This window comes from Falco rusticolus, chromosome 8, assembly GCF_015220075.1.
Source record: "Falco rusticolus isolate bFalRus1 chromosome 8, bFalRus1.pri, whole genome shotgun sequence".
Taxonomy (NCBI): Eukaryota; Metazoa; Chordata; class Aves; order Falconiformes; family Falconidae; genus Falco; species Falco rusticolus.
Genome location: NC_051194.1, coordinates 57,809,909 through 57,837,157, shown reverse-complemented (window position 1 = coordinate 57,837,157; position 27,249 = coordinate 57,809,909). Strand labels below are relative to the sequence as shown.

The 27,249-nt window shown below is 42.5% G+C and overlaps 1 protein-coding gene across 9 annotated transcripts in view; it reads left to right on the top strand.

Moving 5' to 3' along the window:
- The window catches only part of AGAP1 (ArfGAP with GTPase domain, ankyrin repeat and PH domain 1), a 382,678-nt gene that overhangs the window by 95,810 nt on the left and 259,619 nt on the right, over window positions 1-27,249 (top strand). For all 9 annotated transcript variants that reach the window (XM_037397858.1, XM_037397852.1, XM_037397857.1 and 6 more), the window contains exon 2: window positions 26,868-26,926. In XM_037397858.1, coding sequence (XP_037253755.1) covers window positions 26,868-26,926 — 59 coding nt within the window. The remainder of the gene's footprint in view (window positions 1-26,867; window positions 26,927-27,249) is intronic.

Genomic DNA, 27,249 nt, shown 5'->3' with positions numbered 1-27,249 from the left:
CTTCCTGGGTGACTCAAGGTGAAGTCGTTATGAAGTTGTTTGAAAATGATAGGCTATGAAAAGAGTAGGTTGAGATTAGATAAGAGGTGTCTATGTTTGGCGCCTTGACTGTGTGTGGAGATGTGTAAGCAGGCTTGGTTAATGCTGCATGTATGTACCATAGGCACGGAAGGACTGTGAGTATGTGTTAACTGCATTGAAAAATGTGGTTGTGGGAATCCTGCCCCTTTTTTGCCCCTTCTTATCTCCTGGTCTTGTGAACATAATGGGTGGAGAGTGAAAAGCAAAATCATGTAGTTGGTTTGCTTTATATTCAGATTTAAGCGTTCCTGAGATTATTAGTGCCTTTTAATATTACCACCCGCTTTACCTCTTCAGTCAGGCACCTTGGGTTTGTGGGAGCTCTGCAGCAGCTGAGACATACGTGTGCCTTCTGATTCCTCTGTACAAGTGAACTACCTGCTAATGCAGTTGATCTTCAGCCCTTTGAACTGGCTCTATTTCTATGCTGAAGCAGGGAGGAGGCTTCCTAGGTAGAAACGGATCACAGGGCACGGCAGTCATCTTAAAGCTTGTTACTCTAACAGTCACCTTCCTCTGGTACAACGGAAGAACTTTTTCTGAAGAGCATTTGGAGACACTTCCGAATTCAAATAAAAAAAAAAAGAATAAATCGTTGTTGTGGAATCTAAATGTTTTACAGTTCAGTTGTGCCTGTAAGATGAAAGCACAATGGCTGCTGTTTTATAATGGTGGTGTAAAATGATATAGTTTCTAGTCTGACAGGTGGTGTCACTCAATTTAACTATGGTTTAGATATCAGAGGTCCTGGACAGACATGCTATTTTCTCTTGTAAGGTGATTGTGCTGTGTTGCCTTGTCCTCAGTTCTGCGTATTTCTGCTGTGATTGCCAAGTTACACTTCAGTGGTTAAGCTAAAATAAAGAGGAGATGTTGTTATTAGTTCTCTCAGTCTGTGTAAGAGCAGTTTTTAACCCAAAAATGCCCTACTCAGTCTTGTAGCTTACTAGAAGAAACAAATAACCATACCTTCAAGGACAGATTAAAGTACAGGTCTGTTTTTCTCATTCAGCAGTAGGTACGTTTCATAAGGAGTCGTCTTTCAAATAGATGCTTCTTGCTGTGCATAGATGTTTTGATAGATGCTTCTTCACTGGAAGCATTCTCGATCCAGGTCCTCCTGGGGTAGATGAGCAGGATGCCAGTACCACTCATAATTTTTTCCAAGACTCTTCTGCCTAAGTCTCTGGTATTTTTAGTATCTGCACTAGATCCTTTGTTTCAGGAAGAGAAACTTTCTGTTGGAGGGATTTTAGCAGAGCTGTCTATGGATGGTTTTCATCTGATGCATTTGAAACCCGCCTTGGTTTAGGTGCAGTGAAATACCAATGCTTGATTTGGAGGGACCTTTTTGTCCCTTCTGAATCAAGTCTGAAGGTCTGCAAGGAGTGAGGAACTATTGATGATGTTTACCTGGAGACTGGAAAGCCTGTTAGTTCTGTTCATTAGCCCTTTTCCCTTTTCTTCCACTTGCGTGCTGCAGAAACTCATTCCCAGCCCAGTTCCTTAACAGGTTCATCCCTGTTGGTGGCAGGAAGAAGGTGATGATGCTGCTGAGCCAGGTGATGCAACTGTCTGTGTTGCAGTGTCTTGTCTCTGATTCACACAACCACTGGAACATCTGCAGAATGAATATGATTGCTCCTGGCAGTCCTGAGGGCGCCAGGCGGTATGTGAGAACATCTGGGAAGGAGGACTTAGCTGGCAATAGTTTGGTAGGGGAAACAGAAACCGGCTTTTAAAAGCAGAGAACTCCAGAGTGAAGAGGGATTTAGTTGCCGCGTTAATTACAGTTTTGCTTTGGGTAACTGTGTTAAGTGATAGTATGTTAACTCCTCCCCTGATTATGTGCCTTTTCCCACGAAAACTGAGATTCGGTTGTGCTTGTGGGTTATGGACTTCTAGTCATATATATTGGTATTCAGTGTAAGCACACTGTATCATTCAAACTTAGCAGTGAAATCTCTGTAGATCCTTAACGTGTGTGTGGGCACATTGTAGGCTTTCCCCTAGGAATCCCTTTATTCAGGTGACTTAGAAAAGAAATAGGCACGCTGAAGGAAATTGTTCTTAGAGTCACTCCTGGAAGTTACGTTGGCGGAGGAGTAGGCAGTGTGCATCCAGGTCTCTGCAGTTACCCCCATCCCTTCTTTCCTTCTAAGAGAGTTGGGATGAAGCTCCTCGTTCTTTGTACTTACAGAGTATGTTCCTGTCACAGCTTGCCTTAACCTCTACCCTTGCGAAGTATGTAAGGAATTGGCTGATAACAAATCCTTTTCCATCCCCAAATAAAGAAGAAATGGAGTGTGATGGGAGCATGCATGCTAGTTCGTATTTTTAGGGCCCCCAGGCTGAGACATCAACTGTAGTCACGTTGGCCATATATAGCGTGGATAAAGTGTGAAGGGGACACGCCACCTATTCTGTGTGAAAGTACTGCTGATGAAACCAGCTTACGCTGGGAGCTTGACAGCATTTAGTAGTGGGTGATGGAGCTGGTTGCTGTATACTGTTGACTTACCAAATGTGTGTAACCCTGTTCCCACAAGCGTAGGATTTTAATATATCTCCCTTTAGTTCTAGTTTTCTTCAAAGCCAGTGTCCTGTCTCAAAATACCGTGTTGCTTGCGTGGTTGTGCTGCAGGTGTTTTGCTGGTAAGGTATCTTCTGAGCAGTGTGTGTGTTTACTCAGTGTTGGCTTTTCCAGCCCTATCTGCTGTCATGTCTGCATACAGTCTCCTTTGCCAGCCCGCTCACGCGGCTGCTACTGATGCAGTAGGAGGAAGAAAAAGAGGAATTTAACTGTTCCCTCACTCGGTCTGCAGGAGAGCGAGCTGTGTTACCCAGAAAAATTTGAGAGAATTTTGCAAATTTATTCAGCACAGGAAATTCCCAGTACTACTGTTTTTGCATGGTGCGTGCACTCCATTACAGCAGGGTTACACGGTTCAAACTCAAAGTAGAAAGTTCATTTCTTTTTGGACCTGATCTGAGTTCCTTTCTTGCAGAATAATCCCAGGAATGTGTCACTGCAGGCATCACAAACACTGCTGGCCTTTTCTGTTTACATGTGCTGTCCCTTGGCCTCCACCGTGGTACCAGCGTGACAGAACTGCTCTGGCAACGCCACCGGTCCTCGGGGGAGGATGCTGGAAGTGCTTGCTGCAGAAATGTGTAGTAAAAACGGAACAGAAATCACAGTGAAACCATAAAGAAAGTTTGGGTTGTTTTTTTTTTCCTGTAAACGTTAATAAAAATGGCATTTATATTTTTTGGCAGTCATTCGTGGGACTACCTTTAATAAATACTTGACTATCAAGCCGTGAGTACTGGATGAGAGCTCGGGGAGCTTTGTGTAATTTTAACAGAGTGCTTCCCTGATGTACCAAGGCTACACCTGTGCTCAGACCACTACAGTTTAACTGGTCTTGTCAGCTCTTGCACCTTTGGCAGCCAGCCTCAGTGGAGTGTTGTTTTTTTTTTAAATTCCTTTTTTTCATGGCTTGGCATTATTCAGGGATGTTGCATATGATCTATTTACATATATATTTTATCAAATAATTTTATATATTATATGAATATTTATAAAAAACCTAAGTCAGGCTGAATTGTCTTCATTTCAGGCACACTTCTGGCATATTTAATAATTTTATGGCTGTGTCTAGGCTAGTGAGCTGTCTGGTATGAGTTTGGAGTCAGGCCGTGCACTGTTTTCCTCCACTCCTGTGTGCTTTCCTTCTGGGCTTGGGAGGCAGGGAGGGAGGTTGTGAGTTATAAAAGCACTTTTGTTAAACTCCAAGTCATGAAATCACTTAAAATCAGTTTTACCACCTTTATTTCTTCTTGTTTGCTTAGTAGAATGTACACCCAAGAGGCCAAACCTAGGAAAATATGATTGTGGAACCAATAAAATTAGCTGAAGATTCATGGGTGTTGAAATAAGCAGTCTTCTAGCACTCTCATTTTTTTTTCATGTTGATGTCCTGTTTTTTCCAGCATGTGACTTGAGCTTAAAACCTTGAGCCACAAAGTGGTTGTGAGACTTTTTTTGTTTGTTTTGTTGGGGGGGTTTAGATTGGTTTATGTTGTTTGGTTTTGTTTGGGTTTTTTTTTGTTTGGGTTTGGTTTCTTGTTTGTTGGGGTTTTAGTGCTTCTATCAGAGATGCTGGCAACATTTTTGAGGAGTGTCTCTGGGCCGCTACATTAAGTGGAGACAATTGGTGTAAATGCAGTTTGAATTACAGCATAGCTTTTGCAGTCTTTGTTTCTGGTCACCTGAATCTTCAGAATGAGTGTATTGTTTAATTTCTATAGGAGATTTTAGAGCTAGAAACTAAGGCTGTTTAATTTTGTATAAAGTGAGAGATTATTTAAGTATGGGATATGCTTGGAGAATTGCAGAAACTGGTTTCTGAACCTGCAGGAGGTTGGCAGCCCAGTTGGGGTCTTCTCATTGACACCTCGGGCATCGGACTGGAGTTGTACAGATGCGTTCAGCATATTCTAGCCCTGCTATTAGGGCAGCATACGTGAAGAATGAAACACAAAGTTCAAGTTTTCGGTACACTCTTGTGCTGTTGGTAGCTTTTGTCCCTGGGCATGTTATAAATCAATTCTGAAAATAATTTGGAAATTACTGAAAAGAACTTCAACAGCCTTTGAATTGCTGCAAGGAGAAAACATCCTGTGCTGAAGGAGCCTTGAAAGAACGGCATCGTGTTTCTCCTTTATTGTTGATTTTACGTTTAGGGGGGAGGTAGGGGATTTTTTGTGGTTTGGAGTAGCTCGACTCAGGTTTAGGGATTGCTCTTTTGATAAAGGCTGTGTTTTAACATAGCTTGAGGGGCTCAGTCTCCCTATGTTTTTTGGCATGGGTGTTCAGGCTTTTTTACTGTAGTGTTGTGGCATGTTTAATGTGAACGCTTGTCTGTAATGCCAGTAGAGCATAAAATCACAGAACGGTTTGGGCTGGAAGGGACCTTGAAGATGACCTAGTTACACCCCCCTGCCACAGGCAGGGCCCCTTCCACCAGCCCAGGTTGCTCCAAGCCCCATCCAGCCTGGCCTTGAACACTGCCAGGGATGGGGCAGCCACAGCTGCTCTGGGCAGCCTGGGCCAGACCCTCACAGCAAAGAATTCCTTCCTAATATCTGTATCTAAATCTACCCTCTGTCAGTTTAAAGCCATTGCCCCTTGCCCTATCCCCACACGTCCTTGTAAAAAGCCCCCTCCAGCTTCCTCGCCGCCCCTTCAGGCCCTGGCAGGCTGCCGTAAGGTCTCCCCGGAGCCGTCTCATCCCCAGGCTGAGCAACCCCAGCTCCCAGCCTGCCCTCACAGGAGAGTGGCTCCAGCCCTCTGATGGTCGTCGTGGCCTCCTCTGGACCCGCTCCAGCAGGTCCATGGACCTTCTTATGCTGGGGGCCCCAGGGCTGAACGCAGCGCTGCTGGGGGGGTCTCACCAGAGCGGAGCAGAGGGGCAGAATCCCCTCCCTCCACCTGCCGGCCACGCTGCTTTTGGTGCAGCCCAGGGTTCGGCTGGCTTTCTGGGCTGTGAGGGCGTGTTGCTGGCCCAGGCTGAGCTTCTCATCCACCAACACCCCAAGTCCTCCTCAGGGCTGCTCTCGATACGCTCTCTGCCCAGCCTGTATTGATATGGGGGGTTGCCCCAGCCCGGGTGCAGGACCCGGCACTTGGTCTTGCTGAACTTGGTGGGGTTCGCACAGGCCCACCTCTGATGCCTGCCGAGGTCCCTCTGGGTGGCATTCCTTCCCTCCAGCCTGCAGGCTGCACCGCACAGCCTGGTGGTGTCTGCAGATTTGCTGAGGGGGCACTCATCTTTTTTGGTTTTTGGAATAGAAGGCTGATTTTCTGAGGGTCTAATTGACAACTTCTTTCATGGTAACTTCAAAATATTTAATGCTTACTGTATTTTTGCGTTGTGTAACAGGCTAGGATACTAGCTTTCAAATACGTCTGCATCGAAGTATTGGAAACTTACATTGCTCATTCTTTTGTTTATGCAGAAAATCTCGTAATCCCAAATCTGATTAATCTCTGACATTTTACATTCAAATCTGCAAATTTGAATAGGGTGATGTTGTCAGCTTTCCATTTTTTAAGATGTGATTTCCAGCAGTTCCTTTTGAAGTTCAGCATTTTTTTTTTTTGGTAAAAATAAAGATTGTAGTGACTTTTCTATTTAATATGAACGATAAAGTGCATGACTGCAGGTGGACTGTTTAGCTATCTGAATTCACCTTTCAACATTCATAAGCTTGCTTTTTTTCTTCAGATGAAAATCCCCCCACCTTGACCTGTGTTAACTACTCTTGGGCTGTAGCTGTCCAGGTCCCCTGTCATTCTGGAGGTAAAATTTTCTTGCCACGTCCTTCAGGATGCATGGGAAGGTAGTCGTCTGGCTGGATAAACAGCAGAGCTGGTGTTTTTACATTGTTTTGTTGTTTTTCCTCATTGTATTTTGTGATCACTTCCACTCATATTTCTCTTAGCTTCATGAATAGTGAGACTTCTACAATGTTTTAGACTTCGAGGAAACAGCTAAATGACTTCTGAAGATGGTGGCTGTCTGTTACAAGGGCACGAGGACTGGTGGTCCTTTTCTTTCTCCTCTTGGCAATTGAGCTTTTAGATTAAATTCAGGCTGGTGGATGATGGGTTGTCTTGTGTACGTGTGTGTCTCTAACACGCAAAAAAAAAAAAAACTTCAGCTTGCTTACCTCAGTGCAGCAGGTGTTGGGCTAATGGGTAGTGGGTGATGATGAAGGCTGGAAGACAACAGGAAAGTAGAGTGACTTTGTATTTACAGATTTATTGACAACTAACAGACTTGGTTAAGTCTCCTAGTAAGCTGTTGCAGGGGAGTAAGCTGTTCTGGTGTGAATTAGCAGAGCAGATGATGAGTACTTGAGAAGGATGGAGGGGCAGGCTGTGTGGAACAGGTTAGTTGCATAGGTGATAAAGCTTGATTACTTGAACAGTAGATCAAAACCTTGTCAACGGTAGTAGATACTTCAAGGTGTGATGGTGTGGTGCTTAGAGTGATCAGCAGTTTTCAATTCTCGAGGTGTTAGATGTGATCTTCAGTAGGTGTTTAATTCTGAGGCACAATTTGCAGCCTCAAATCCATAGTGGGTTTCTTACTGCATTTATCTCAGACTCTTCCTTCATAGAGACTTGCCTGGACAGAGATTTCTTCATTCAGTAATTGTTTGAGAACCCTCTGTGACTGCATGCTGCTTGTTTTTTTTTTTAATGGGAAAAAAATTGTAACTATTTGAATTATTTAAAAGTGGATTGGATGAATCAGTTCACTAGTTACAGGTGCTACTGATTGGCATGAATACCTGTGTGTTGGGGTGATTATAAAATCATGTTGAGACATGCCCCCAGGACCATTCCCTCATTTATCAGCTGGACAGGATTCAGTTTGATGGTTTAGTTTCTGCAGGCAAAGTATGAACTTTCAAAAAAAAAAAAAAAAAACCTCGCACGTGAAAGGCGGCCTGGGTGGTGTGGTTTGTTGGTTTTGTGGGTTTTTCGGTCAGATGATGCTATGCTGACTTCTACTGCAATGCTGGCTGTGTGTTTTTAAGCTAACTCTTTGCTAGATAACTTTTGTTCTTGTTGTGTGTGTATTATGATGCCTAAGGCTGTTAAACAGATAACACAGTTTACAAGTTGGTTTGTTTCCTGGTGTAGCCTCAGCATAATTTCCAGTGATGAAAATTGCTCCAGACTGTTGTAGATCACAAACATGTCTGTACACCTTGTTTAGCTATTTAGAAACTGGGAAGGAAAAAATTTCTGGTACATATACATGGTGTGTGTGGGATAGAGCAGGGCATGTTGAATGTGTATGTCAGCTGTAATGATGAGCAGGCTTAATTATAATTACCTTACGAGAAGCATCTGGTCAGCATGGAGACACCATTTATGGGGCCTGGAGGCATCTGCTTCAGTCTGGCTCCGAGGCAGCAGTGACGCGAGGGCTTGCTGCAGGACAGCACTTTGACCCGAGTAGATGGTCACGTTTCAAGTTGGTAAGTGCCTGTTGCCCAGTTTTTTTTATAAAAACAGTAGGCTTGTGTTCAGCATTTAATTTTGTAATGCGACCTAGCAAGATGATCCTGCATAGAATTGCTGTCTGCCTTTTCACCTTTTTCTTAGCCTTATATTGATTCTACAGCTGCTCCCAGAGGAAAGGGCAGCATGATGTGATATTTTTATTCCATTAGGTTTCTTGATAACCTGCAGCCCCAGTGAACTGGCCAGTCCCAGATGATGTGTTAGACACTTGCACTGGAGGCTGGCACTGAGGCAGATAAGGTTGAGCAAATTGTTATGAGATATTCATCTTATTGTCTGAGTAAGAGGAAGATCAGCTGGGCAGTATGGATTACCTGGAAACCGTATTCTTCTGCTGTTTTTACTGTGCATTGTACTAACTGCAAGAACCGCCTTTTAACATAAATAAGCAGAGGGTCTAGAACTGTTTATTCTGATTTTATTTTATAGTGAATATTCTTTTATGTACCCAGATATATCTTGTTAAATCATGGTTAACTCTGGTTTCCTTTTCTCCATGACTTGGCAGTAATTTGCATAAGATGGTGGAACAGCACCTTTCAAGGGCTGATTAATATTTCCGTGAGTCAGCAGAGGCATGAGTAATGGGTGGTTCTCAGCCCATAAGGAAATACTTTTGCAGGTGATAAAGGTGAAGTGTTAATTGGAACCAGCTGATATGTACTGTGTTACCTCTGCCTTAAATTAAATGATCTGGAGACTTGGATTTCGGATGTTGCGAATCACCCAAATCACCTCTTACAAATGAGCTGGATTTTCTTGGCTGGCTTTTGTCGGTATTTAGGATATTTAATGTCTTGTTTATCCATAAACATGGAAGAAGATTAACAGTTGTGTCGAATGTAGAGATTTCCCTGCTGGGAATACCTCATTTTTAGAGTTACAACCAGAGACCAAAGGTCTGTCTCCTTACTCTCCTGCATGTATGGATAATAAGTACATTTACTTTATCTGAAGGCTTCTGTACTAAACTAGCTTTGGATTTCCCTACACAAAATGTACCGAGCAGGAGGCATGTTTCTTCTTCCAGCTCTCTTTTCTGTGAGGTGCAACTTGGTGCTGGTTTACTAATCTTGGGGCGGGGTGACATGAGCTCTTGAGGAGAAAGAAATCTGGAATGTGGTTGAAACAACGTTACAGCATCATTTGGGACCACGTTTCAAATGGAAACTTGTTGCCTTCTTGGAAAGGCTGATCTCAAAGATGGCAGTGGCAGCATGTGACACTGATGGCCGTTTAAGTGCGCTGGCTAAGATAGTCATTAAACACACGCTCAAGTGTAATTTGTGGATTAGATTTCAAATGCGGCTGTTTTTTTTTTTTTTTCCTTGATTATTGAAATATTGGAAGCTTTAAAGAATGGAGACTGAAAAAAACCCCTGTATTCAGTTGTGTGTCTAGTGCTGTGGCAGAGAAGTGCTTTCTAAAGCGGCCTGGCCTGGCTTCCTTGAAGCCCAGTGCTTGTTGCAGCAGTGCCTTGGAGCCTTTCCCAGCGTGTTGGGCTGCAGTTAACCCTCACTGGGGGGAGTTTTCATACGTCATACCTTCTGGGAACACAGTTTCCTAGAGCAAGGTAAAGACAGTTAACTTGGAAATACTTGTTTTTCCTTTGGTTTCAGAACCCTTCCCTTTTCCCCCATGCCTTTGCTGTTGAGTTCAGGCTTTTGTTCTCTTACAGCTAGAATGGTGAGTTGACAATGTAACCTGCAGGATGGCAAACACCCTCCCCCCCACTTCCATGAATTAAATGGAAAGGTCAGCAACGACAATTTAAAAATGTGGTTTTAATACCATGTCAGGTTTCTTAAAATAAAAATAGGTATCTCTATTAAAATTCTACTTTTATTTTGCTAGGCTGTTTCCCTTATGAACGCTAAAGGAAACTATTGCTCTTGTGATACACCGTGTGGTAAGTGCTGTGTTCTGCACAGGCCATTGCAGGGAGAAGGCTGGAGTTTGTGTAATGTATTGCACATGCATCCCGCTACTGCCCATGTGGTGGACCTTGCAGGGCGTACTTGTAGTCAGAGCACAAACCCTCGGCTGAAAAATTACTAGGCAGAAAACTATTTTAGCTTATCAGTTAATACTCAGTTGTGCTTGTTAAGTTTCTTGTCACATAGGGTGTCTGTGCCCAGCCCAGCATGGTGAGGCAACGCAGTGGAAGACAACTGTGAAAATTTACTGGCTGCTGCTGCACAGGGAAGGAAAAGCTTGGTGCGGGAGAAGAAAACCCTGTGTTGTTGAGATTTAGTTAATACAAATGTCCTGTGGCATCTCAGATAAACTTATGTGTAAAACCTACTTCCTAGATAGAGCTTTTACTGATGCAACATGGGTAGCCGGACTCTGGCTTGCTCACGCAGTCTCAGTAAAAATGTTGGAAGGACCAAGAGCTAAAAATATGTTCTTAACCCCACAGCAGTGGTTTATGTCGGCCTTCCTGAAGCAACAAATCCCTTCAATTAGTAAGACAGTGATGTTTATTTTGGGGTTTGCTTTGTTTTCGGTTTGGGATGTGAACTCTATGCACTGTAGCTGAAAAAAATTACAAAATTCTGTAGCTGTGATGGGGCCTGCTACAGTTGTTGGCAGCAGCTGCAGTGTGCACTGTGCTTGTCCTGGTGTCTGCCTTTGCCTGGGAAAAAATAAATCCATTTAAACGGGGAGGAGCAGCCAAAAATTGTTTAGATCTGCACCAGTAGCTGACTTGATGTGCTAACCGCATGTTGTCCCTGTGTGTGCTATCCTGAAGACCGTTTGAGTTCTCCTTTCTTCGTGCCAAGTGCCGCTTTTGGTTAGCAAGTTGAACAGAAATGGTGGGTCTTGTTGTAACGTCAGAAAATCAGCCCGTGTCAGACAGGTAAATATGCCAAGTCCAGCCTTGTCACTTCCATCCCTGAGAACAGGATTGTTAAATATTTAGAGATCTGGCTGGCTGGTGCCTGTTGTCCTTTGGTTTTTTCCGCTTCTGGTACCATGCTCTGGTCTAGCAGAGGGTGGTGGGGAGATGCCAGAGGATTTTCACAGCACACTGGATTTCGCAGAATTAAAGGCAAAGTCTCCAAATGGAAAAAATAGAAAAACCTGCCAGTTTTGCACCCTGAAGGTGAAGCTTGCGCTGTGGTTGGGGCAGCAGCGTGTGAGATAGCGCTGGGGCCATCACAAGGCTCTGACAGAACAGCTTTACACAGGGGGTAGAGCTGGTCCCTCTGACTTCCAAGATGCTGGAAGCGTGCATTTAGTGTAGCGTGTTCTGCTGCTGCTTTTTTGGGTGGTTTTGTTAAGATACATAGGCTGTAGTTGTTTGCTTTCTGTCTTTCCATTGTACTGGTTCCAAACGGCTGCATTTTATTATACTTTAAAGGCTGCACTTGATTGTGTTAATTATTTTTTTAAGAGCGTGTGCTAGTGTTGTTGCTAGAGTAGAGGCTGACACCCTTCTTGTTAGCTTTGAAGTACGTTTTAGATCTTTAAGTGTTTTTGACTTTCAGTGTTTTTCCAAACATAAAAAAACCCAATTCTTGTAATGAATTTCAGTCACTAATGTGGTTGAGTTTACCTTAGGAAGTGGTCCAAAGGTGAAAAAGAATAAAAGCCGTGATGGGATAACTGGCCTCCAGCTTTCTTTTCCCAGCTTGTGAAAAGGCAGTAGGAGGTTATGGTGTTAATACGGAACAGAATACGAAGAGAGAGTAATTTCTTCAGTGTTTGAATGCAGACGTTTAGCAGGGAGTCTGTTTACAATGTGGCTTGCTAGAGTGTGTCGCAGACCAAGCGAGAAAAATGTGAAGATGCAACAAGAGGTGTTTTGCAAAAGTGGATTCTTTTTGCAAATTCCCCTTGTAGCTGGGCTCGCTTGTGTGCTGTAAAATAGTGGGTACAAAAAGCATTAGAGTAGGTTTGTAAGGAAGGAAGTGCAGGTCTCTTAGCTGTAGCTAAATTGTTTTCTGATTCCTGAATTCTGCATGGGCTTCTTCGAAAATACTGTTTCTAGTACAATCATTTGAGTTTGAAGTACGTGCTGGAGGTGATGGGAACCTGATGAAGCTCTGAAAATGTACTTGAGGTTCTTGGCTTCATCCAGGAAGCACAAATGAGAATATAGCCAGAGGGCAAGATTTTTGCAAAGACTGAGAACATTTTTATTCCTGGGTGAATGTTCTTTAAAAAATGTAGTATTACCAGTTTTAGCAAAGCTAAAAATTTCAGCTTTCCATACCTCAAATAGAGAAGTATTAGTAAATTGATATTTGCATATAGCTTGGAGTTTTTTGCTTTCAATAAAATGTCATGGTAGCCTCGGAGGCATGTCGGTTCTGCCCTGATTTAGGTCCCATTGATTTGAGGTCTTGCACTAATTCTTTGTGTGATGTGGGAAGGTGGGTTGTGAGCATGGCTTGTGTAATGGTGATAAATCAGTGTAGCGATGATGAGGATTGTTCTCTCCTTCTCCCCTTGCTGACTTGATGCAACACACCAGACCTCTCGAACTTCGCAGTAAGCGTTGAGGTTTGGAAAAAGTTGAGCTTGCATGTGTTTTGCAGCATCCTTTTTGCCAGACTCTCTTGCTCCTGCTCCAGAGTGCTGAATGAGTCAGGGGTGAGGTGGGACAGGCTGCCTGGGAGGAGAAGGCAAAGGAGCGATAGCTAACTTCTGCAAATCTTGGGTTTAGAATGGCTGATTTGCTTGCTTTCAGCTCCCTACAAACTTGCAGTTTTATCTGTGAGTGGAAGTTGAAAGAGGCTTTGTGTTATGGTTAGTCACAGAGTCTAAAGTTCATTTGAAAAATGTTGTTCGTTTCCAAAATAAATATTTTCTGCTGTATAGGTCTGCTGTTTTCTGAAATGCCTTGTAATAGCAGGTGCTTTTTAAATAGGAAGCTGGGGAAGGAAGCCACTTTTCTAATGGGAGTGTTCAGTCACATACTACCCTTTTTAACTGTTACGTTGCAAGCAGTTTTAAGGCAAAATATCACAGCAGCCCCGAGCTCATCCCTCTTTGCTTTCTGTCTGCTTCTGGACCCTGTCTCTCACTCAGCTGCACTGTGTGTTAAGGCGCAGGTTTTCAGTGATGCTTTGATGGATCTGTGATGGTTTAGTGTTTCGGTAGTTTAGTCGTCTCGGGCAAAACGGTAATGAAATGGAGTAAGCAGGCATTATCCTTATTACAGGAAAAAGAAAACTAATTGGGCATCTGAAGGAGCACCTGAGATGAGCATCTGCGCTGCTGAAGCTGAGCCCTGCAGTCTAGGGGAAGGAGAGGGAGGGCACGGAGAGCACCCAGGGTCCCTGCCTGTCCCTGGGCCGCCTTCAGGGGTGGCCAGCCCCCTCCTTGCCCCACCAGGTTAGGGAGGCAGAATCTTCCAGACAGGCACAGGGTGTTTCCAGTACCTGCCCACACCCCAATTTCCTGCTCTTGGTTCTCTATATCAGCTGTTAGGAAATAAACCTTTCTATCTTAGTGGGTCTATTTGCAATTGAAATAAAAAGGGGCCCCTTTTCACTGTTTCCTTGTTGCTGTAACTAAGGCTTTTGCATTGGTTCCAGCTCAGCATTAATTCCCTTTGAGAGCATGCCTTGGATTGCATTAACATTTTTTTTGACGTTTGACAAAAGCCTTGTTTAAACAAGTTAGATGTGCATCAGGCTAATAAATATAAAACCCATCAGATTATTCCTGCTGTGCTGTTCTCTGGAGAACAGTGTCTCATTTGTATATTTTCCACTAATCGTCTCCAAATCTTGCATGGGTGATATCAAGTTAGGGAAAGTGGACCTAGTATTACATATGGTATAGTCAGGGAAAAAAAAAGGCTCTGTTTTGACAACCAGCATAGCAATCTTGGAGACATGACTTGAGTTCTAAAAAATGTTTTCAGAAATGTGTTGCATAAACAAGTCATAATTTCCCTTGTGGAGAGGGGAAATGTTTTTCTAGATGTACTTATGTGCAGACATGCTGGACCCATTTTCTGTAGCCACAATTTAAAGAACTGAAACGGTAAATCTGAATGATCGTATCTTGCCAGAGCACAGATTTTGGTTGACAAGCAAGGAAGTTGGGCCATAAGTCAATTTGTAAGTAATTGAGATTTGATACTGCATCTCTTGGCATCTGGGTGCTGTGACTGCACCAGATGGTACAGGGCAGTGGAAGAATAAAGCATCCTCGCTTGCACCGTTGTTCATTTTACAGTCTTGTCTAGCACCGCTTGATTGCAGGTTGTTTGAGGGGGGAAGAGCGTTTAGGCATGCAGGAGAGGGTTGGTTTGCGAGCTGAGTTACTGGATCCCACCCATTTAACCATATTGACTTCATCGTGCCTGCATGGGTGTGACGGGGGGTAGGCTTTGCCTCTGTCTCCGTTAATCACACTGACAGCAGGCAGCCACCAAGCTGAGAAATTGCCAATAAACTCCATAGATGGAGGGATAAACGAGGTATTGGGGAGGGACAGACTTGACTTTTATGGGGGAGATCCTGCCTCACCTTTACTGGAGTTCTTTAGGGGAGGACAAGGGCAATCGTTTTGGTGACTGAAGGAATTGCTCTGGCAAAGGCTTGTGAGCAGAGCTATCATCAGGTAAGAGGGAGGGTCCTCTTGCTTGTAGAGTTGTAAAAAAGTGGGAGGTCACATATAGGAATAAATAGTTGATTTTTACTTTTGACAAAACCCATCGGCAAGTCTTGGAGGAATCTGTGCTGCAGCCTCTTCTGGTTAAGCTATTGATGAGTGCCCTGGGAAAGGGGATGAAAGCGGGGGGCAGTTTACGATTCGTTTGGGGTAGTAAAAAACAGGAGCTGGTTGTGCGGTTCCAGAAGAATCCTGCGTGGTTGATGACGGACATACTGGCAGATTCAACTTGATGTGAATGAGCGCGGAGAGTTGCATGGGGAGAGGGCAGTGCTAACTCATGTATTGCAGCTCTGAATGAGCTGTAGGTCTCAGCGGAGATCTTGGCATCTGTAAGAGCTTTGTGAGAATGGCGAATGAAGTGCTCAGCAGGGCTCAAAGCAAAGGGCGTTAAGGACAGAAAACAGCAAGTTGCCATGCCTCCATTAGAAGGGTGTAGCGTGCCCCTCTCTGGAGGCTTTGGGGGGGGATGACTGTGGTCCTCACATCTGGAAATAAGTATAGCAGAACAAAAAAGTGCATTAGAAATACAGTAGGTTTGGTCCAGGCAAGAGCCAGTCCAGCTAGGCAGGGTGGTGTAGCCTGGGAAGGGGAAGTCGAGGGATCGTTACAAGAGAGGAGAGGGGTAAAGATGGAACTGCTCTTGATTATCCCTTCTTACATCAGGATTAAGAAATGTCTTGTAAAGCTAGCAAGAGGCAGGTTACAAAACACCCCAAAAACTTTTTCTTTTGTTGAAATACAAAGAGAATTGAGCTGTGGGTCCCCTGTAGGACCTTGGGAGTGCCGGTCCTGAGTGGAGATGCACAGCTATTAGCTGATGGATAAAATACATGAAGGGCTGTGTTTATATGGAGAGGCTACTTACACCTGAGCTGCAAGTAGAGCCAAGCTGGAGGAGGGCAGGGGCAAGGTGTGTGATGCCACCTTGTCCCTTCTTGTCTGCTGCTGACCTGTGCCAGAATTAGAAAGGCAGATGAATTACTAGTCTGGGTTTTAGTGTTTGCTGCTCTTAAGAGTTGGTGCTTTTTGTTGCTATTTTGCTAAGGACTTGATAGTCCCTTTATCTCCATCCTTCCCTCCCAGCCCCCAGACTGCTGTGGTTTTGCTCATTTACCACTACCTGTTTCACATACTGCTGCTTAGCTTTTGGTGATGCTCAGACGTTGCCCCAATATAATCTCTTCTGTGGAATCCCAGTGGTGGAAATCCTGAGCAGGCTGACTTCGTACTTGGTTTTCACTGAGTATTGTGGCTGTTTTACCTATAAAAAACCCCTACTTTCTCCTCTACCAAGTAGTCACCAAGCCCCCCTTGTTTATTTTTTTGCTTGGTTTTTGAGTCACAGCCATTCTTTTCTATCTGAAGAGCTCAAAGTCTGTTCAGCCTGCCAAGCAATGTCTTTCAATCATTTTTTTGCATCTCTGTTGTGACTTTCTTCTTTCTGAGTTGCCAAATAAATTATTAATTTATTATTTATCTATATTATCTATATTAATTGAGAATGTTCTTCTCATTTCCCCCGCTTCATCTTTTTTAATTTATACTTTGACATTGATTCTTTTTTTGCCAGCTATATAAGCTGTCCCTCTTCAGCTTTGATGCCTGGTAGGAAGGTTTTTCATTAACAATCAGATTTGACTAAGAAAGGCTTAATTCCTTGGGTTTGTCGGTAGTCAGGGAAGACAGCACAGGCTATGATTTTTGAAGTGTCTCATTTTTGGGTACTTTGGGACATCTTTGCTTGGACACGAGTTTAGTCCTGTATTTGAACTGCTGGTATTCATCAGTTTGTAAGAAGCACGTCACTCCTCTGATGTCTTGAGCACGGGTTGCTACAGCTTAAAATCTTATCGCCAGATTTTCACTTAGTTACATTTGGGGTAATCTTTCCTGTGCTGGCGCTACCCTTCCCTTGAGACAGGAGACGGTATAAAACAGACCTCACCTTTGACACTGACCTGCTTTCTGGTGTAACCCAGCAAAATAAGACATTTACCAAACGTTTCATCTCCAGTGGCTGGGGTTTTTTTTTTTTTCCCTTCCTGGAGTCCAATACTGCTATGATTACTTGTTTAGCTGTGTTCTCTGAGGCTTTGGTGCTTACAGAAATATTGTATATTGTCTTAAAAAAAAAAAAAAGAAAAAAAAAAAGATACTACTTGATCATGGGGTATAGAAGTGACCTGAGGCATCAGGACAGCCCAGAGCCCTAGTATGTGAGTAGTGCTGCTTTCTGCTGCTTCTCCTGTTGCAAGAGTATGAAGCAATATAATAGATTTTGGCTGTATGTATTCGACAGGATTGCTCTGGCTGACAGAACTGTAGAAACGATTTAAGCCAGGGTTAAGTTTTATTCCTTTCTTTGCTTAATGCGAGAGCAGTGGTATCTGTGGGTTTGCCCCGTGCATGTGCTTGGGAAAAGAAAGGGCTATCATCAGCGTGGCTGGGGGAGGCGAGGGGGCCAGGGGCATGGATGGGGTGGTACAGCCAGCCAGGTGGAGGCTGGCTAGTTTGTCTGAATCCACTTTCGGCAGGGATGCTTTTTCTGTTGTGCTTAGGTAGTACATTTCATGCAGGGGAAAAAAATAATAAAAAAGGCTAGTATGATACTTAAAAAAACCCCACCAATTTAAGATAGCATCAGTTTCAAAGTGATCATTTATTTTCCCACTTGTACTGTGGCAGGGTAAAATGATGTTTCATTTTCTCTTTGTATGCTTTTTTTTATATCCCTTTCTACTTGTTGTGGTCATTGCTGCCCTGTTGTAAACAGGGCGAGCTGGGACCAGTGTTTTTCAGTCACATTTCTCTGAGGGATGCTGCTGAGTATTAAGGAATGTACATTTTATGGGAATTAAGTTGTAATCTTGATTATCCTTTGCTCAGAATGTCTCTTGGACCTGTGCTATTCTTCTCCAGCAGCAGAGTTGTCTCAAGAGAAAACAGTGGTTTTATCCGCGGGATTTTAATTTTTCTTAAACTAACCATGCGTCGGCACCAGAACCCAACCCACTGTGAAAATACAGGGAATGAGAAGGTTTTCTTCTTAAGTATGTTATTTATTTTTCCTTATAAACATCTTTACAGCTAAAATATCTTCTCTGTTTTTTTTTTTTGGTTTGAGGATTTGGGGGTTTTTGGGGAGGAGTGGGCGGGGGGATTAAGATGACTAGTTTTGGTTGGAGCTACATTATATTTAAGGACAAAACAAATATTTTGGTAGTGTTAGATGTAAAACTTCAAGCATGAAACTGGTTTGGGAAACATTATACATCATTCCATCCTGTTGTGGGAAGCATGGGACTTGCTCCAGCTGTGGGAGCTAAGGAGGGAACATCTTTGAAATCACCCGAATCAGCAAGGTTAAGTATGGCTAGAGATGTAAGGCAGACGAGGGGGAGAGTGGGAATATTAGCCACAAAATACTCATCAGTTTCAATGATTTAAAAATTCAAGACAAAACCCAAGTGCTGCGGTGACGGAGAGGTGCTCCTGAATTCCCAAACCCAAAAGTGCCCACTGTGGAAAGGCTGGCTCGTTGGCTGTGAAGGCTGCATAGTGCTTTCCATCACCGGTCCTCCTTTTGTTTCCATGGCAGCACGAGGGATAACGCTGTTGCGGCTGCCAGTTGCTATTGGAAGATAGATTATGGGCTTGACCTAAATATCTATTTAATATAGCTTTTGGTTACAGGGCATAGTTTTTCAGATGTCACGTATAGGTGGGGCTCTAATGGGTTTCAGCTGAGGTGCCTGATGCTGTAAAGAAGCTGAGCTTAGAGCAGTTTTCTGTCTTATAATTAGCAAGTGGGTATTGCCAGCGATAAATCTGACCAATATCAAACATTTATGTTGGAACTGTAAGAGCTCTTGGGATTTTATCCTTTCTGACAACACTGGGAGGGGTGGGGGGGAGTCTTTTAAACTGACAGCTCACGAAAAATCCCTCTTGTTTTAGGATTGGAATTGAATTGCTTTGTGGCAATTTTCCCGACGACTTCTGCAACGTGTGTATTAATCCTATTAATGAAGTGTAAATACGGTGTCGTGCGTGATGGATGGGACTTCCCAGCACTCTCCCCAGAGCCAGGCTGTGCAGGGGAGGGCTGGCAGGGTATGAAACCATGCTGCGACTCGGCTTTTTGGTTAAACTGCATCATAAGAATAAATGATGCTTCTGCAACTTGGGAAAGAAAAAAAGGGGGCTGTTTGGAATTGCGTGGTTGCAGCAGTTATTTCTCATTAGTATATTGGGGAAAGCCTTATAATCTATAATCCTATCAAACTGAGCGAGTAGGGAGGAAAAAGCTTAACTTTTCCTGATACTGGTATGGATGGATTTCTAAACAATTTGTTTGTTATTGTTTGTAATTGTATACGGAGTAGAATATATAAGCAGAAAGGATCCATATCAAAAGCTTTTTTTGTGTGTGTGTGGTTTGTTTTTTTTATTAAAGAAAAGGTACAAGATGAATGAAAAAATTGATATATAAGAAGGGCCTTTTGGAATGTGACACGTTCTCCCAAACAGTATTTTATGCAAAGCTTAAAAATAAGCATGTCAGAATATTTTACTGCTGCACTGTGTTGGAACAGGGTTGGTGCTTTGACTTGAAATGCTGGGGGCTGAGTTGGAGTGGATGTACGCGGAGAGATTACTCCTCCTCTGAAAAATGCATGTTTTATTAGTATCGCAAGTCTCAACCCAAAAGTTGCACTTTTCCTTCTTTCCTGAGAAAATTAGCATAAGAGCTTTGGGAAATACATTCTGAAAGTACTGCTTTGATATGACTCCAAAAGAGAGAAGTGTGCTTTTATCTGCATCTTTGTAGGCAAGTGAGAACTTGCAGGAATATTTTGCTGTACCTGTTTGCTCTCAGGTTTTTATTTCAAAGTAGGAAGTGACTCTAAATATTGCTTATAATGCAGGAATTATTGAGGGGGGATCAGGCTGTGATGCAGTTGTTGGTACTTTTAACTTCATTCCCCTGTTTTTTGAGGGCTCCTGTTCTTATCAAAAAGAAAAGGATCTTTTTGCTGAGGGTTTCCAGAGAAATCCCTTGGCTTTTCTTCTACTGTTGTTTTGCATGTTCTATTCCTCCCACCCCACACCCTGGCTTTTCCTTATTTAAAAGGACAGCAAAGGGACCTTGGGATAGCCCGAGGGAGGCTCTTACTAAGAAGCTTTCCAAGAATCATGGAAGATTTAGTCTTTTCATGTCATACTGCAGAGACATCTGCCTGCTCTTCGCTCATCCTTCCTTGTGGACAGGTTTGCCATTAGGTTTTCATCTCAATCAGACGAAAGGAAATCTGTGGGCTTCTCAGGCTTTGGATTGAAGTGCTATCAAGGGTGAAGTATTTCAGTGGCAATGAAGGACAAAACAAGGTGAGTGGATCAAGGGCTGGCACAGTACAAGGAATGAAGCAGAGGCTCCTGTGCTGGCACTGCTGCTGGTGGGCTGGGGACTGCCGTGTTGCTATTGCAACAATTGAGGTTCTCCCAAAATATTAATCAACAGACAGATTTCATTGGCTTGGGGGGATGTATTAAGCAGGAGGGACCCAAAGGATGGCAAGGGGAGTGTAAATCGCATCAGCCCGGGTTAAGAGTATTTACTCTCAGGTCCGATTAGCTGCCTTGCTGCTGTTGCCCGTGGCAGTAAATGGAGTTCATTTAGATTAGCAGAGGGCCTCCAGCGTTAAAAACCAAGTGTGGAATGGAGGACTGCTGAACACCTAGGAGAGGCTTTTGCTGTGATTATTTCTGTAATTGCTATTTAACTTCTCCCGTTTTCCTATGTGACTTCCCTCTTCTCTTTGGAGTCATGGATGATTGAATTGACCTTGATCCTGTCATCTCTCAGTAACATTGTTTTGCTAAGATGTATTTAGTGATTGTTTCTGGGTTTGAAGAAGGAAATTTGTTTTTCTGTTAAAAAGGTTATTCTGAGCAGGGCTTTTAAATACACAGTAGAAACAGTCAGACCTTCTAGGAAGTCTGCTGCTGTGCTATGCTGTGGAATACATAGATATTGCTAAGAATGGCCATGAAATCCCAATGTTTCACCACAACTTTGTGTTCATGGGGAACCAAAATAACACGTACACCTGATTCTTTAATATTGGAATTAATACAGAAAGTTCCTCTAGCTGGAGCTGCATCACTAAACGGAGGTTTTAAAATAGCCAAAGATCTTGCTGCAGTTTGTGCTTCAGTTTAGTGATGTGTAAGTAGAACTGAGAAACTCTAAAAAAGGAAAAAGAAACCACCCCCAAAATGAAGCCTATTTTGTGGAAAAGTAAACTTGGCAAAGAAAATGTAATTTAAACTATCTTCTTGATGCACGTTTTAAAAAAAAAAAAGACTGACATGTGCATATTTTGGAGTTTTTGATCATTGATGCAGAAGGTAAATGAACAGGACATACAACTGTGATTAATTATTGACAAAAGTCATTCCTTTTATATGTATAGTATGTAGTTAGATGTGAAGGTTGAGTTCACTTAAATTCCAAAGTCGGAAAGTAATGCAAACAAGACTCCAGTTGATCAACTTCATACATGTGGTTCTGTTTATTATGCAAATCTCTTCCAATATGTTTAAATCAACATGCGGTAGTGAGGTTTTTCTTTCTTCAGCAGAGTATGTTTGTGGACTACACAGTTTGTGCTTTGCATGCTGCAGTTTGATGCATCCAATATTTCATAGTCATAGTGTAGCTATAAGTGCATTTTGTGTTTTGTGGTGCTTTGTTTTTTTGCTTTTCTTTATTCAAAAAACCAAAAACAAACTCCCAGGCTTGTTTGTCATGTTCTATCTGCAAGTATTTGACCTTTTGACCTTAACTTCCATGGGTCTTGGGATTAACTTGAAATAAATCACTCCTTTCTGAGGCATTTGTACTAGAACTAAATTGGTTAGCTGGGTACTTTGGTGTCCATACAAATGATTGTACATGAGCCTCGTTCTGCTAAAGAGACCAGATGCTGTTTCATACCGTGTTCTGTTTTTAACTGTCATTATTCCTTGTAAACATGCCAGTGAAAATTATACTGGGAAGGGAAGATTACCGCATAGATGTCCTAATTCGGTTTGTTTTGTGGTTGTTTTTTTTTTTGTTTTTTTTTTTTTTTTTTTAAAGCAGCAGTGGAAGACTTTCTGTAATTTAAGTGCAAATTGAAGATAATAGTATTGTGAAATAATAGATTAAATTAGTTGGGTTGAGGTCAAGCTTTTTTTAAATGGGCGTATTTTTGCAACAAAATGGTATTTCAAGTATTCTTAAGTATTTTGGACGCTCAGAACCTCTGTGCATAGCAGTAACCAGGTGCTGAGCAAAAAGGAGAAGGTAGCTTTGTCAACAAGTCCGGCACAGTGTCCAGTAAGTTTTATTGTATTTCTTCTACGCTATAGCTGATCAGACTTAAAATGCATGTGTTTCCCATATTGAGGGTGCTTGACATCTGAGCCAGTTTGTTTTGGAAGGTCATTGTGTGGGTTCTTGGAGCCCTTCAATGAAGGCAGGACCAAGCAGGTTGAACAAATCCATGCCCTCTGGCCAGATCACTCTTTCTCTCTACAGCTGCCGTCTTTTTGCTCTGTCTTTTGGCCTCTTAACTTTTGGGAAATGTACCTTTTATTGCCTTTCCTACCTGTTTGCTTTTGGATTGTACAGATCTTAAAAAGTAATATTTGAAGTTGATGTGAGGGTTTTTTGTGGGTATGGTTTTTTAGTGTGCTGCTTTTTTTTTTTAAAAAAAAGAAGTGACAGGGCTTCTGATGTTCTTGTTCCCCTTGAGTGTCTATCCCTTGGCTTAAATGGTAGATTTTTTATTTTTGCAGTTCTCCAGGCTGGTAAGTGGTAGCAACGATCTGCTCACTCATCTTTTTTTTTTAATCCTCTGTGGTGATAAAATCCAATGCTTCTTTTTTATTGAAGCTTGTTGACATTAATAGAGATTTCTTGCATTTTGTTTCACACACATACATCCCTGCCAGTCAGGCATAGTGCTGGGCTGAGACTGATGGTTTTCCTTGGCATCTCAGAATCTGGAGATCAGCTGAAACCACCTTGTTTTGTACGGCCTTAGCTAGTTCTTACTGCTGCTGAGTCTTGCAGATCAAATGGCAAGTGTAATTTTCATCCGTTTATCCATCTTTTGCAGAGGGATAAGAAAGGAATGATGCATGTACAGGTATGGGGAAGGGAGAAGCAGGCATGTTCAAATCATGCTATGCAAACATACCAACCTACACAAAAGTATAGTTCTGGAATTAACTGTCCAGAAAAAGTGTTCTGGAACAGAACTATGGAATATAAACAGTACTCGGGGTTATGAAGAGGAACTTTGGTCTGTCATGCAGTTACATGTAATTCATACCTAGTAAAAAATCCTTTTCATGGAATCAGGCTTAACGGGAATAGTCTTTCTTGATCTGATATCCAAGATTTTTGAATGGCAAAATGTGGATTTTACTTGTTAGCTATGATGTAACGTTGCTGTGATATGGAGCCTGTGTAATTACAGGCTGACTAATGAGTTCTGTTCAGAGAAGAAAAATAAAAGTGGTGATGCAAAGCATCGGGTGTGTGAGTGCAAGTTAGTTGGTATCTTTACTGGACAGGGAGTAATGGTTTAACATACAATGATACAATTTAAATCAGCACTTGCAAGTTTTCATGCATTTGAAGTAATTGTGAATCTTTCTTACTGTTCCATGAGTGATGAACAAAATCAGTATGTTAAGCTACAGAAACATCACTTAGGAAATTTATCCTTTATGGTCTGAAGAAATAGGTTTGTGTGGAAAGGAACTCCTTGGTTTGTTGGCTTCTTATTACAGTCAGTTCTTTCCTGTCATGGTTGGGTTGTATGGCAACTTCTTCTTTCCCACCGCTTCTCAAATCAGCTGTAGCTCAAAGTAAAACCATGAGAATCAGTAGTTTACTGCCAGGTTGAATTAGAGAAGGATTCCTCTTATGCCGAAAGCTGTTGCAGGTTTCTGGAGGCATTTTGATTCCTGCAGTTTTGTTGCTCTCCAGACTTTCCAGGGGCTGTTGGAGAGGCTCTGGGACCTGGAATGAGGCAGTCACAACCCTGGTTGTGTGTTGGAGCCTGTACTCTGCAGCAGGCAAGGAGGGGAAGCCCAAGGTGCTTCTTGTCAGCTCCGTTTGGGCATTCTGATCCACACTGTTGTGATCTGGTACCTTCCATTGCTCGCTGGAAGGGAAAATCATCCTTCCCGCAGGAAGGTGGGAAAAAATCTAGGCCAAGTTATGGTCCCTTTTGAGTGCCTTAATCGTAAGGCTCCTAGAGCAGGTCTCATGTGCAGTGTTCATGAATTGAAATTGCTGCTTTGTCTGTATCTGCAGCTGGACGTGCTACGGAACTTCGGACTCCTCTGGTCTGGGATTTACGTTTTCATGTGCTCCTGCTTTCTAGATTGTCTCTTGGCTGGAGGCAAGAATCCAGGGCAGTGACTGCTCAGGTCAGGTATCTCTACCCTGGGCGAATCCTGTGTCCCTCCTTGTGTAAATGAAAGGACACCTCTGGCTCATTTGAAGTCACTGGACTCAATTGTTGTGGGTCTACATCCTTCTGCAAGTGTCTCCTGTTCTTTACTAGGTATCACCTGCTGGTCTGTGCTGTAGTAAAAGGATACTGCCATAGCTGAATCTTTGGCCTGACCCGGTGCATAGTGCAGGCTTTTACATGATGATGTACTAGTTTCTAAGCAATGTAGTAAATACGTGTATTCCAGCGGCACTGAATTACTTAAATAGGCGGAATGTTTTTGGAGGACATGCATTTTTTTCTCTTCACCCGCACTGTCAAAGCACGGTTCATCCTCTGCCATCCTCTTTGTCCTCATCTTTCCCTTTTTTGGCTTGGAGCTTTGTTTGGTCTGAGACTTGGATGACATTTGACAAGTGCTTTTCTGCTGCTTCAACATAACAGCTCTTTCTGAGCTCAGGGTAAGGTGGTAACTAGAGGGGGCTGTTCATTTGCACTGTTTCATAGTGCTTCAGGTTATGGTTACCTGTTAATTGAAATCATGTTTAGCTCTAAAATGTTTAGTTTCCTTTTCCTGAGCGTATTTAGTAATCCTTAATCCTTGGGTTTTCTTCTGTGGTTAGAAATGCTGATAGGATCATGCAGGAAAAAAAAGAAAAATACTTACAAGCAGTACTTGCTTTCTTAAACCTTTACTGGGTAAAACTGACAGAGATTGGTTTGTGGAAAAATGGTTTGTGTGCTGCTTTGTAGTCAGGCGTGACAAATACAAGACACCTATTTTAACAGGTATACAGTCCCACCCAATATAGGCATACATCTAGGACTTCAGGTTTTGATCAAATTGGACTACTTCAGGTCATGCAGCAGGAACCTAATGGACGTAATGTCTTCTCGTGCAGCTGGCATGCCAAAAGGTAACCCAGGTCTTCAAGAGCATCTTAATCTGAGCCTTTGGTTTTCCTTCTCCTTCCAGTGATTGGGAAGCAGCTCAAGATTGTCACATACCAAAATAGTTAAATCTTTTCACAGTGTTTTCATATAAATGCACATGTCCTGCTAGTACAATCAAGCTCCTGTTTGTAGTTGAAATATAAAGCCTTGTGTTGAATAAAAACGGAGAAGGCTTCCAAACTGATAGCTAGTATGTATGTCTCTTAAAAATATTGAGCAAAGGTAACATATTTAGTAGGGAACAGAGAGACAGTACAAAATACAAGTTTGCTTTGAGATTGTTTTTTGTTAGACTCTGGGAAAGCTTGCTTTACCGCTGGTGGTGTCTCTAAGTTAGTGACGATACCACCTGGGGTAGGATATTGCTTCAAACTTCTTTATTCTCTGCATCAAAAGATAAAATGAAATAGCCTTCTCCTTTTCCTGGCTGGTGTATCAGAGGGGAGGCAATGGCTTGCAAAACTTCTGCTTGTTTACGGTCAACATGGTCAAGGGTAACTTCACCTGTTAGTTCCTATAATGTTAGGAATTGATGGTAACATCAGGACTTCTTCAGTGCTTTTTAATTGCTGTGGAGTTGCATCTGATCTGCTTGGTAGGAGCATTCTGTGCATGCCGCAGGGAGGCGTTCATCTGGTTTGCATGCTTTTGGAGAGGGTTAATTCAGGTTTCGAAGTAATGCTGCTTGGATTTGTAATGGGAATGTCAGTATCTGTTTGCTTTCAGTTGACTAGACCTTTACAGAGGGAACAAAATGATAAATGTTTTTAGAGTTAGAAAAATGGAGCCTTACTTCTCTTTTCTTTTGTGTGGAATTATCAGGGAGGTAGGACCTGGGTGCAGCCCTAAGGACTTCATTTCTTTTGGAGCCATGATGAATTTAACTCGCCAGATCTCCGGAAATCAACCCCCTCCTGCCTGCTGTAGTTTTTATTTAATTTTATAGTAAATGGCTCTGGTGGTTTATATCCGTCTAGATCATGCTACTGAAAAAAAAGCATGTTTCTAGAATAAACAGATACTCTCCTTTACCTGGCAGGGATGTTACCACCGATGCTGGTAGCTGAAGTTGTTGACATGAAGTACGATGTCCAGTAAAAAAATAGTGTGGTTTTAGAATAGGCAAACTTTCTCATTTACCTGGGCGGAGAAGTTACGGCCGATGGTGACTGCAGTTGTTGACATTTAGCGTGATGAGCAGGCCAGGGCTTTCCTCGTAGAGAAGAAACGTGTCATGGTGGATGGGAAGCAGTTTGTGTACAGACTAAAAGAGTCTTTTTACAACCCCAAAAGACTGGAGTTAGTTTGAGCTTGCTAATGGCAGTGCAGATGATACAGCTAGGCTTGCTACAGAGAGTGCATCTGTTACGCAGAATGGTAATTTCTGGTATTCTTGAATTTTTGTGGAATTTATCCAAACCACTAGTGTTTGTCACCTTGGACTGTCAGTCTCGTAAGATTGAGTGTGACTTTTGGTCTCATGTACCCAAAGCCTTAGCATGAAATTCTGTGCGACAGACCATTAAATGTCATTCTACTGATGTTGTGAATGTTGTCTGCTTTTACAGATGCCTTTGTAAATAGCCAGGAATGGACACTAAGCCGATCTGTACCAGAACTGAAAGTGGTGAGTTTAAATTTCCTTCTATCTCTGAAAAACATCCTGAAAATGTTATGCACAAGTGAAAATTTTCTAAGCTTCATTAAATCCACTGTTGTGGAAAAAAATACAGAAAGCAGTTTTTAAAAGTAAAGCATTTTTCTTCAACAGAACTATCTAGTGAGGTTTATTTATTTTCTGTTTTTGTAATCATACTTGAAAGATCTATTTGTATTTTGCTGTTGTTTTGACATGAACCAGACTCCTAGTGTGGCCTTCTCAGTAGCAAAGACTTATGTTTCTGTAAGCGGGGGAGGTGGAAGTAGCAGGTGATATGTAAAGCTTCTTCT